The sequence below is a fragment of the Poecilia latipinna genome, unplaced genomic scaffold (genome assembly GCF_001443285.1).
Source record: "Poecilia latipinna isolate Pla-1442-1.1 unplaced genomic scaffold, P_latipinna-1.0 Scaffold142, whole genome shotgun sequence".
NCBI lineage: Eukaryota > Metazoa > Chordata > Actinopteri > Cyprinodontiformes > Poeciliidae > Poecilia > Poecilia latipinna.
This window is the reverse complement of record NW_015112758.1, coordinates 159,003-171,504: the sequence shown is the minus strand read 5'-3', so window position 1 is coordinate 171,504 and position 12,502 is coordinate 159,003. Positions and strand designations below refer to the sequence as shown.

Below are 12,502 nucleotides of genomic sequence, written 5' to 3'. Positions count from 1 at the left end.
TGGACAGGCGCGCCGGCTTGTAGCCCGGCCGGTCCTCGGGTCGGTCCGGACTGAAGCGGCTGTCGGCGTCTCTCATGAAGTCGGGCTTGAGGACGTAACCGCAGCAACCGTTCTGCCTGAAGCGGCCGTCGTTCAGGTCCATCTCCAGGCCAGCCGTCTGGAAGTTCAGAGCCACTTTGAGACGGAGAGGAAAATAAATTCATTAACTTTCATTTTTCCAGACATAAAAATGAATCAGAGACGAGACGATTCTCTGCTTCAGGAATCTTCTGATCCTGAGAGAATCATCTGCTCAGCAAACACTCCCAGCTTTATTTATCCCTGTCTGACTTTCTTTGCACACATTTAAACATTTTACATCCTGAATGAATCGTTTGTTAAGCAGTTCTGTTTGTGTGGCGTTTGTAAAGCTGCCAAGTCAAAAATCAACAGCAATAATATGGATTATTCTTTCTCTTCTTTCAGAAGAGAGAAACATTGTGCTTCAATTTTATATTTATAAATTCATTCATTTATAAATGTCACATTTAGTAAGCTAAATATTTAGCTCAGAGATAAATATTTAGGTTGCTAACTAAATATTTAGTGTGACGCAAAATATTCAGCTTGTTAGCATCAACAAATTTAACTTCCTAAATAACTAATAGTTAGTAAGCTAAATATTTATTTTGAGGTTTGTTTAGTTAGCAGACTAAATACCCAGCAAGCTAAATATTTATTGACCCAATTAAGTATTTAGCTACTAGGCTAACTTGCTAATTATGCTAAATTAAGTAAATTATTTCTTAGTTTTTGACTGTGGCGTTAGAAATGGCCGATCTGTGCAGAGGTCAGAACGGCGACACGCCGCCACTCGTCAGACTTACGGGGGAATTATTCAAGTTCTCTGGATGAACCAAATCTGATTCTCAAAGGTTAGCTTCTAAAATAACTGACAGTTTGCCCATATTTAAATGATGCATTATGCAAACCTTCAACTGAAAGTCAGTCATGTTTAAATGACACAGGAAATGTTCGGTATTTAGCTGACACCAGCAGGTGGCGGTGTTTGCTCATACCGATCTGGCAGCCCACGTTCCACATGTCCTGAGGGTTGTAGTTGGACGAGTCGGTCCTCAGGCCGCTGGGATACGTCCTGCACAGCTGCCGAGCGTTGCACCGAACGAACTCTGACCCTAAAGAGGAACACACAGCTGAACACTGAGCTCCTGCACGATGTTCTGTCTAAAAAGTCGTAACTTCTACAATAAATCCTTCTTACCTGCGTCCTTAGCGAGCTTCTTTGCTTTGGACTCAGAGAAGGACGACATCTCATAGCACTTGGCCTGAGAGCGAGCGTGCTCAAAGCCGTGAAAGTGGACGCTCTTGCAGTAGACCACCAGGTCTGACAGCTCCCTGGACAGTTTGGACTTCTGCAAAACACACATAGGATATTTAAAAGACAAACTACTGGATTAATGGTTGCATTTTCTGCTTGAACGCCTGATTCTTCAGGGTTACAGAAACATCCGGTTAGACCAGCAGAGGCTTGGTAAATGATCAGAAAGTCAGATTTTGCTGGATTGCTAAACATTTTTAATAAACTTGGATAAACATGAACACTGGGACTGTTGACTCATCATCAACATCTTCTCAGAGCAAACAGGCAACAAATCATGTCTGAAACCAGTAAACAGGAGCTAAACCTCAAGGAGCGTCGCCTCAGAGACACACAACGACGACTTTCCTTCACCTGTGCTTCAGTTTAAATAAAAGCAAGTCAGGATTTAGCTCCAGCTGTATTTTTTTAAATCAACGTCTTTGGGTCACACGTTTATTCAGACTTCTAGAGGAAAACAACCTAAAAAGATTAGAAACCAAAAAACAACTTGGATAACAGCAGTCTCGTAGCTAATTTGTCGTTTAGCCTTTTCCATGTGTTTTTCTGAAAGGAACAACGTGGCGAAGGAGGGTTGAAGTCAACCCGCCTGTAGCGCTCCCAGATCGCTGCGTCTTCACGGTTCACCAACTTAAATTTAAAACTTTTAAAAAACATTTTCAATGAAAAGTCTTATCACTTTCATACGTTCGTTGAAAGTGACAAAGAACGTTCGTCTGAGCCAATGGTGAAGACGAACATCATCCAGTAAACAGCAACAAATGTGGACTTGACCCATAATGTAAGCCAGCTNATAAACGATAAAATCTGTTGCTTCAACTAATCATGGATCTTTAAGCTTCAAAATATTCTCAGAGAAAAAGAATAAAATGCAGAAGTTGAGTCCTGCGTTGTTGATTTTACACCTCAATCCACAACAAAATGGGAGACAAAGATGAGGATCAAAGTGCTGCAATGTCCTAGTCAAAGTCTAAATTTAAACCTCAGACTGACTGGAATGATGCACCTGTTTGTTCTTAAATAGTAACACTGGAGTTTTCCTTCATCTCATTTGGCCCAGCAGGTGAGTCCAGGTAAAAATGTAAAAACGATGTTCCAGGTGAGTCAGTAAACATTAGAAAGTTTTCTATGAGTTTAGAAACAACTAAAACACTAAAACATGAACTGGAGTGAAGCTGTGAGGTCAGAGACGCCGTGACGCCTTCATGTGAGCTCTGAGACGCTGACGTTAACGAAGACGGAGGACGGAGGGATGGCCGTCCCGTCTTTAGACAGCAGGTGGATGTGACGGTAGCCTGGATGGAACAAAAGGTATGGCAGGCCAGTTTAACATAAAATCAGATTCAACACACTTACATTTTGACTGTTATTAATGATGCCAAAAGTAGTGCAAATTAAATTGGAGATATTTTGAAAACAAATAATGATGCTGCAAAAGGTATGGCAAACTGTGTTGACATAAAATCGGTCTCATCTGAGTATGTGAAATCACATTCCAGATGACAGAATGACATCATTGATATTTTTGAGTAATTTTTGTGTTTGTCAAAACATCACAGATTGATGCAGCATTTTGACATTAAAATTAAAAAAGGGGAAAAGTCAATTTTGAAATGTTTCACTGTCAGCAGCACTTTTAGCTCCTCAAAGCCGTTTTAAGTGAATTCTTTGAGTCTTGGCAGAGAATAAAAGCAGAAATTATTAGCAGACTTCTGCATTTGCCGTCTCTTTCTGTCCCATAATGCTGGTTTCTTTCTCTATTGTGGCATTATCTGACTATTTTGTGCAGAAAATCCAAAAGTCTACAGGCATCTATTCGGACAGCTCAGTGGCAGCATCGTGGGGCTTACACAAAGGCTCTTAATTCAGATCTATAAAAATGTAATTTTGACAAATTACAGTTAGATTTGAAACCCTGAACTGTAATTACAGATGTCGACTCTTCAGATGACATATTTTGATAAATCTTGAAAGGGATTTAATCATCAAAATGTGACTAAATTTATTTTGACTTCTTCCTCTTAGACAAAATGTGAATGCAGATATATTAAGTTATTATGCAGGATGTTCAAAATGTTACAACATATTATTGGGGCAACGCTAAGAAAAAATAATCGTAAAATTACGAGAATAAAGTCATATGAGAATAAAGTTGAAATACTAGGAGAATAATGTCAATATAACTTTATGCAGGTAAAATTATGGCTTTACATGAAAAAGTAATTTCATTTTACCTTTTCTTTGTGTGGCGCTTAAGTTATAGATGTGTCTACTAGTCAAAACGTCTCTAATTACATTCCTGATGAAACTGATTTTATGTGATAACAGCTTGCCGTAGGGCTCACCTGGCTGGATGCAGGTGAAGGGAAGTGTGAACTGTCCGATGAAGTCGTTCCTGGACGTTTTGTCGTGGTCCTCCACCACGAAGCGGACCAGCGCCAGCTCAGGCGAGTGGACGACGAAGTTCAGAGTCTCGTTCCAGACGGGGTTGAACCCTGGAGGTCAGAGGTCAGCAGCCAGGTGAACACCCCGCTGTTCTGCAGGTGGGCTGGTGAGTTTCGTACCGTTGTTGTTGATGTGGCTGGTCTCCTCCCTGGTTTGGTCCTGAGGGACGCCGTAGATCTCCACCCTGACCAGCGGGTCCACGATGGATCCCTCCTTCTGGTTGACCTTGGGCAGCTGCTGCGCGCTGATCACCTGCCGCGACACACACACACACACACACACAGTCACCTGGAGACTCACCTGACCCACCAAACACCCTCTGACCCGCGCTGGAGAACAGCTGGACCTGGATGGACAGGCGCGCCGGCTTGTAGCCCGGCCGGTCCTCGGGTCGGTCCGGACTGAAGCGGCTGTCGGCGTCTCTCATGAAGTCGGGCTTGAGGACGTAACCGCAGCAACCGTTCTGCCTGAAGCGGCCGTCGTTCAGGTCCATCTCCAGGCCAGCCGTCTGGAAGTTCAGAGCCACTTTGAGACGGAGAGGAAAATAAATTCATTAACTTTCATTTTTCCAGACATAAAAATGAATCAGAGACGAGACGATTCTCTGCTTCAGGAATCTTCTGATCCTGAGAGAATCATCTGCTCAGCAAACACTCCCAGCTTTATTTATCCCTGTCTGACTTTCTTTGCACACATTTAAACATTTTACATCCTGAATGAATCGTTTGTTAAGCAGTTCTGTTTGTGTGGCGTTTGTAAAGCTGCCAAGTCAAAAATCAACAGCAATAATATGGATTATTCTTTCTCTTCTTTCAGAAGAGAGAAACATTGTGCTTCAATTTTATATTTATAAATTCATTCATTTATAAATGTCACATTTAGTAAGCTAAATATTTAGCTCAGAGATAAATATTTAGGTTGCTAACTAAATATTTAGTGTGACGCAAAATATTCAGCTTGTTAGCATCAACAAATTTAACTTCCTAAATAACTAATAGTTAGTAAGCTAAATATTTATTTTGAGGTTTGTTTAGTTAGCAGACTAAATACCCAGCAAGCTAAATATTTATTGACCCAATTAAGTATTTAGCTACTAGGCTAACTTGCTAATTATGCTAAATTAAGTAAATTATTTCTTAGTTTTTGACTGTGGCGTTAGAAATGGCCGATCTGTGCAGAGGTCAGAACGGCGACACGCCGCCACTCGTCAGACTTACGGGGGAATTATTCAAGTTCTCTGGATGAACCAAATCTGATTCTCAAAGGTTAGCTTCTAAAATAACTGACAGTTTGCCCATATTTAAATGATGCATTATGCAAACCTTCAACTGAAAGTCAGTCATGTTTAAATGACACAGGAAATGTTCGGTATTTAGCTGACACCAGCAGGTGGCGGTGTTTGCTCATACCGATCTGGCAGCCCACGTTCCACATGTCCTGAGGGTTGTAGTTGGACGAGTCGGTCCTCAGGCCGCTGGGATACGTCCTGCACAGCTGCCGAGCGTTGCACCGAACGAACTCTGACCCTAAAGAGGAACACACAGCTGAACACTGAGCTCCTGCACGATGTTCTGTCTAAAAAGTCGTAACTTCTACAATAAATCCTTCTTACCTGCGTCCTTAGCGAGCTTCTTTGCTTTGGACTCAGAGAAGGACGACATCTCATAGCACTTGGCCTGAGAGCGAGCGTGCTCAAAGCCGTGAAAGTGGACGCTCTTGCAGTAGACCACCAGGTCTGACAGCTCCCTGGACAGTTTGGACTTCTGCAAAACACACATAGGATATTTAAAAGACAAACTACTGGATTAATGGTTGCATTTTCTGCTTGAACGCCTGATTCTTCAGGGTTACAGAAACATCCGGTTAGACCAGCAGAGGCTTGGTAAATGATCAGAAAGTCAGATTTTGCTGGATTGCTAAACATTTTTAATAAACTTGGATAAACATGAACACTGGGACTGTTGACTCATCATCAACATCTTCTCAGAGCAAACAGGCAACAAATCATGTCTGAAACCAGTAAACAGGAGCTAAACCTCAAGGAGCGTCGCCTCAGAGACACACAACGACGACTTTCCTTCACCTGTGCTTCAGTTTAAATAAAAGCAAGTCAGGATTTAGCTCCAGCTGTATTTTTTTAAATCAACGTCTTTGGGTCACACGTTTATTCAGACTTCTAGAGGAAAACAACCTAAAAAGATTAGAAACCAAAAAACAACTTGGATAACAGCAGTCTCGTAGCTAATTTGTCGTTTAGCCTTTTCCATGTGTTTTTCTGAAAGGAACAACGTGGCGAAGGAGGGTTGAAGTCAACCCGCCTGTAGCGCTCCCAGATCGCTGCGTCTTCACGGTTCACCAACTTAAATTTAAAACTTTTAAAAAACATTTTCAATGAAAAGTCTTATCACTTTCATACGTTCGTTGAAAGTGACAAAGAACGTTCGTCTGAGCCAATGGTGAAGACGAACATCATCCAGTAAACAGCAACAAATGTGGACTTGACCCATAATGTAAGCCAGCTAGTTAACATGTATATATTAGCAGCTAGTTAGCGATAGCTGCAACCGCCTCAAATCATAGAATGCAGTGAAGATGTCCAACTCTAACTTCTGCATGACAGGAAACGTATAATATAAATAACTAAATAGTCCTGCCATGATTTACATACTTAAGTGTTTAAACTTACATTTTTTAAAATGAATTTAAGACATTTTAAAGCCTTAATCTTACATCTGTGGACATCCTGGTCTTTCAGCCACCACCAGAGGGAGCCAGATCTGTCCTCACTCTAATAAATTTACATACCTGGGAAATATTGAGATTTTTATTTTTGCATTCATAACGCTGTGCTTCATTCGTTTGAAACAGAATCTGTTTTCACAAAACCAGGAGAAATATTTTCATTATCGATACTCGATGACTTCCTGACTGAACTTCAGAGAACAAATGATTAGAAACCGACTCTACAGTAAATCATCTTTATCTTGGATGCATCTGAACCACCTTGTTCGTCGTTTCCGCCGGCAGATCTTCTGCGCTCGGACTCTCTGCGTCACCATTCGCCATCTCGTCTTCGTCGCTGACTTCATCAGTCAACGTTTCGTCAAGGTGGGTTTCCAACCCGCCGAGTTTCTTGGCTTTCAGCAAAATCTTTCCCCTCAGCTCCTGCAGTGAAGAATCACAGGAATAAGTTTGTCTCTGCAGGAACCAGATTGTATTTCACTGTATTGTCTCCTAACTGAAGGAAGCAAAGCATCGACTAAACCCTCAGTGGAGTCTCTCGTGGCGTTGCTCCACCATTACTTCATTTAGCATTGATTGTTGTGAGTGGTCTAATGGAGAGGAGTTTATAAGTTAGAGTTACTACTGCTTTTAGTATTAGTGCTACATGGACAACAGGGAGGCTGATTAATTTTTAAAATTAATTTTTGGATCTAAAGGGTTTATTGTTCAGGTCAACGTCTGGGAAAAACTTTTTTTATTGACAGTGATGATAAATACCTGAAGAGTCTGGAAAAAAAACTATGTAAGGAAGTAAACAGTGACCAGAAACCGACTCCAGAAAGTCTACTCCGATCTTCCTGAACTAAACTGATCATCTTTGGACCTGAAGAGGAACGATCTGGGAGCCACATAAAGACAGTTACAAAGTCGGCCTTCTGTCACCTGAAGAACATCTCCAGGTTCAGAGGACTAACGTCTCAGCATCAGAGAAACTCATGCATGGTTTCTCTTTAGTGGCTTTGATTCCTGCAGAAGCTCAGAGAATACACTTTAAAATATTTCTGTTAGTTTTTAACTGAACGGCTTAAAGATCTGCTGCTGTTGTACCAACCTTCCAGACCCCTCAGGTCTTCTGGTTCTGCTCTGCATCAGAACCACAACCAAACATTTGGTGTTTTTATATTTGAAGCTCATTCAGCTCCTTTGTGGCTTAAATGTGTTTCTTGAACTTCAAGTTGAAATGTGAAACTTGAACTTGCAGGTTAAACTCCAAGTCTGGCTGGTTGCTGACCACAGCTTCTATTTGCTCCATTTCTACCAACACAGATCCGGAATATTGATCCGTCTGAACAGAACCCGGACGACGATCCGACCCAAACACCAAGACACCGTCTCTGAATGAGGTCAGCACCAGGCTTCTGTTCTGCTTTGGTAAATGTAACTGCAGAGATGGCCGTTTGTCCCAAATGATCAGTGTTTCAGCTGTTTTGCAGTTTTCTGGTTCTGGTTCTGCAGGTCAGTGACTCGATGCTCTGCTGGTTTTCTTTAGACAGAAACCTTTTCAAAAACCTCGTAGTGCTGAACACCTCCAGGAGGAACAGCCTACAGAAACCTTTAAAGTCTGAGATCTTTAATCATTCAAGTGTTGAAACAACAAACTCTTAAAACAGTTAAACATGGTGGGTTTATGTCGCCTACAGTAACGTGAAACCTGAGACCTGAGGCGAGGGAAGCATCAGGGGGATCTGTCCGTCCAGCGGGGCCGTCAGCAGCATCTCGCCCAAAATATGGCGGAGGTGTCTGGCCATGACGGTCTGCTGCTCCACGCCGCAGTGATTCTCCAGAGACACGATGACGGGGAAGTCCGATACCTGAAGGGGGATAAACTCATTAAACGCAAATATTATAACCAGTTCTTGTTGTTTTGGTAAGTTTCTGCTTTGCCTGCGGTGATGAAAACAGTCGACTGCGTCAACATTCATCTCTTTTCTCAAGGCGCTGCCTCCTCTTTGTGGTTTGAGGATTGAGTTGTTTTCACTTGGGTTCATTATGAGATAATTATGTCAAGGCTCTGCCGCAACCTCTCAAATACATTAGAGGTTAGCGCAAATTCATTAGTGGCATTTCCCGTGATAACAATAAGGCAGATCGTCAGGAGAACGGTTCCCATGGTGACGCTTCCTGTGTTTCAGGACAACAACGAGCCACAGCAGGTTCAGCTAGAGTGACTGATGTGCAGTAAACATTATGATGACGGTATGTGGCAAAATGTAATGGTTCAGATGTTGACTGCATTTCTATGACTTTGTATTTTAATGATGTGAAGGACTTTGAATGGCATTGTTGCTGAAATCTGTTGATTGATAAAGTTTAAAATATAAAAAATATGTTAACTGTAAAATGTAATACAATTTTAAAACCCATCATAAATCTAAGGGTGTATTCCCACCAGCCCTGATCAGTCCGCCTTAATCCAACTCCAGTCCATTTGTCTGGTCCAAAAAACCAAACTCCGGTCCTCCAAACCTTGGTCTGGGTTTGGTTGAAGTGAACTCTGGTTCGGTTCAAATGCATTGTGAACGCCAAGCGGACTGCAGACCGCTCCAAAATCAGGAAGTAGACTACAGCGCAGGGCATTCTGGGTAAATACAACCAAAACAAACGTGCTAGCTTAGCGCTAGCAGGAGAAATCATGGGAGAAATGACTGTGGTCCTTAGACAAAGACTGACGAGTTAAAATGTGACGCTGCTTCATTTGTGTTTTCATCTGGTGAAGAAGGAAGTTGCTCTCAGTGTCTTCAGAGGTTTTCATGTCATTTCCTTCAGTGGTTCTTGGTGCAGCGCCCCCACAGGCCAGGAGGGGAACAGGTTGGTTTGACTCAGAGCAGAGAGAAAGAACCACAGCAGCTGGAAAAACTCAAAGTTTGGTGCTCACCTTGAAGGCGTACTCTTTGAGAGTTGAGATAATGTCTCTGAAGAGGATTTTTGACGTTAGCGTGTGGCCGTGGTAGACGATGGGTTCCCCGTCGCTGCCGTCCCAGCAGTCCACCTCCACACAGCGGCAGCCTCTCTTCAGCGCCCTGCAGTCAGAGACACATTACTACCAACTCAAGGTTGACAAGGTTGACCAACTCAGGAGTCATAAAGACAGTCAGACATTTTCCTTTCTGCCGTTTTAGCATGAAAACGTGTTTTGGTGGTGAGTTGGTGCAGTGCTCACTGGATGTAGGCCTCCAGGCTGCTCAGGCCTCTCAGCTGGTCCTCCAGCAGGTAGGTGTTGTGTGAGGAGGAGATGAAGTAGTGGCTGAGCGGCTGGTTCATGTCCTGGTGAAGCTCCAGGAGCGCCGGGTTGAATATGGAGCCCTCCTGGGAACACAGGTACATCTGGAAACCCTCCAGCGACATGGAGCTTTCCTTCACGGCTGGACGGAGGCAGAGACACGAAACATCACAGGCTTTACTCTGCTGCTTAATGAGGACGTTTAAATGTCTAACCCGTTATATCTGGAAAAAAAGAATAATACATGATTGTTTCTATTTTCCCGTACGTTTTTAAAAAGTCTTAAATTCATGTATTTAAAATGAAGGCCTTATTTCTTACGTTGGCCTTAAATACATGGATCACAAGTCTTAAATTTTGTTGTGGCAGGACTAAGGGTGAGCATTTATCATATTACTATGATTAATCACAATACATTTCTCGTCATAATAATATTTTTATTATCATTGTCACAATAAATTCCAGCTTATTGTAAAAAACCTGAAGCTGTCTGTATTGTTGACATGGCTATATTTATTATTTTTCTCTATTATTTGTTCAGTAGAGATGAATGAAAACATGATTAAATGCACTCACTGTGGGCCTTTTAGTGACATAAATCACAGCTGGTGTCCTATGAATGTTTTACATATAGGAATGTTTTTCAAGGACATTATTTGTGTTTGTGTTTCTGTGCTTGCTGCACCATGCAGTCAGTTACCTTAAAAAGAAGTAATCAATAGTTCTTATTGTCCCACAAAGCAGAATTATTTCATCTCTTATAGTCTATGTAGTTTATTTTTCTTGCTGGATTTTTCTGTCAGGTGAAGTTTGACATTTTCATTGCAGTCAGTGACTTGAAGCAGTCGAGGCTACCGCTAGCTGCTAATATACCCTAGCTAGCTAGCTAGTGTGTTTGTACCTATTAGGGTTAAGTGTATATTTATTTCCAGTTGGCTGGACGACGTACTTCGATGTGCATTTTGCATAAAAAAGCTTGGCACTACCACAGTTTAAAATATGTGATTTTTTTGTACGTCTCTTGTGATATAGGTCTTAAATTTAATTCATAATGGTCTTAAAAAGTCTTAAATTTGAGTTTGTGAAACCAGTAGAGACACTGCATGGAGTTACGTCAAACTAAACCTTTTCTGCTCGATAAATTGTAGTTTTACTGGTAAAACAACCCTGAACATGTTGCTGTGAATGTGTGAATAACTCCTGATCTGAATTGGGGATTCTCATGCATTCACCCGACTCAGAGGGTTCGTAGCGCTGGATGAGCTGCTGGGCATGCTGGGAGCTCTGGTCCCCTTCGCCCTGCTCCAGCCTCAGGAAGGTCTCCAGCTCCTCCAGCGTTAGCCGCTCTCCGTCTCCAGAGAAGTCCTGGAAAACCTTCCACACCTCGTCTCTCTGGGTCAGCATCTGGTAGAAGTGGACAAACTGCTCGATTTCCAGGGAGCCGCTCTCACACTTGTCGGCCATCTGGAAACAAAGGAACCGGTTTTTAGAAGACGTCTTTACAACAACAGAAAACGTCTGTTGGGATCTTGGGCTGTTTTGGAGTTTCATAATTATTTGGTGATAGTTTCTTATTCTGATTAGTCTGGTTCCTGTTTTTCTGCAGTTCAGTTTTTTCTTAATGAATTTATCTTATTTCTTGTCTAGTTTTTCTTAGTTACTCTAGTTTAATTATGTTTCCTACGTTCAGTTTGACTGTTAGCCTCATTTCCCCTGTGTACTCTCCACTCACACCTGCAATCAGCTAGTTAATCAGCCCAGGTCTTAAAACAAAGTCATTATTGGTTGATAATCTCCAGTTTCTCCTGCGATCGGGTCAGAGCCGTACCGTAAACAGATGCAGAGCGTTGTCTTCGTTCATCTCCACGTTCATCATCTTCAGCAGCTTCTTCACTTCTTTGAAGTTCATCTTCCCGTCTTTGTTCTTATCGGCTTTCTGGAACCAGTCTCGCACCCATCTGAGAAACGCTCAGGAAAACCTCAAGTCATAGAATCAAACGCTCATATTTAAAATCTTTAATTTCTTAGTTTTTACTCAGATTTGGAAACAGTAAAAGGAAAGCTGCTGGAGGGGGTTAAGGCAGATGTGGGATACTGGTCCTGCCTCTCTTGCTCATCCATGGTCTGGGCTTTGTGGATCAGCTTCCGGACTCCCTGGATCCAGGCCTGGGCCTCCTCTGGGGAGTCGGCCACCAGGTCCAGGTTTCCTTGGCGACCGTGAAACACCAGGGTGAAGCAGAGCTCGGCAGGAAACTCCTCGGCGATGCTCAGCATGACCTCAGACTGATGGCCCTCACGCACCGCCTCCACGTCCATCACTGAGACTGAGACAGTCATTAGCACCGTTAGCTAGCCCACCTGCCTCTGGTCCTTCACCTCTGCACAACACAGCTTCGTCTGACTGGCAACTGCCTTTACTTCTGCTGCATGACTCTGCCATCACACTGTCCGATTCCCAGTCACTACGATCAGCTTACACCAGCATCCATTGATTTTAAAAAGCGGTGCACACATCCCAGGTAAACTCTCATTTCTTCTAGTGCAGCATACGCCTGCAAGAACCTTCCAAGTGTGGATAAGCATTAGCATGTTAGCAAATGTTATTCATTTTCATAACAATATGCTACATCATGGTGGCCATTTTGAAAAATGTTATAAAAGAGAAACAAGATCAA

General features: G+C 42.5%; 1 protein-coding gene across 2 annotated transcripts in view; it reads right to left on the bottom strand.

Moving 5' to 3' along the window:
• Positions 1–2,439: 2,439 nt before the first annotated feature.
• The window catches only part of LOC106945400 (1-phosphatidylinositol 4,5-bisphosphate phosphodiesterase delta-4), a 19,579-nt gene continuing 9,516 nt past the window's right edge, over positions 2,440–12,502 (bottom strand). For both annotated transcript variants that reach the window (XM_015029052.1, XM_015029053.1), the window contains exons 4-16: positions 11,923–12,151; positions 11,656–11,785; positions 11,060–11,291; positions 9,768–9,969; positions 9,483–9,627; positions 8,266–8,418; positions 6,827–6,988; positions 5,436–5,586; positions 5,233–5,349; positions 4,170–4,348; positions 3,943–4,075; positions 3,724–3,873; positions 2,440–2,673 (exon numbers count right to left, since the gene is read on the bottom strand). In XM_015029052.1, the coding sequence (XP_014884538.1) occupies positions 2,582–2,673; positions 3,724–3,873; positions 3,943–4,075; positions 4,170–4,348; positions 5,233–5,349; positions 5,436–5,586; positions 6,827–6,988; positions 8,266–8,418; positions 9,483–9,627; positions 9,768–9,969; positions 11,060–11,291; positions 11,656–11,785; positions 11,923–12,151 (2,075 nt within the window). In that variant the 3' untranslated portion in view covers positions 2,440–2,581. The remainder of the gene's footprint in view (positions 2,674–3,723; positions 3,874–3,942; positions 4,076–4,169; positions 4,349–5,232; positions 5,350–5,435; positions 5,587–6,826; positions 6,989–8,265; positions 8,419–9,482; positions 9,628–9,767; positions 9,970–11,059; positions 11,292–11,655; positions 11,786–11,922; positions 12,152–12,502) is intronic.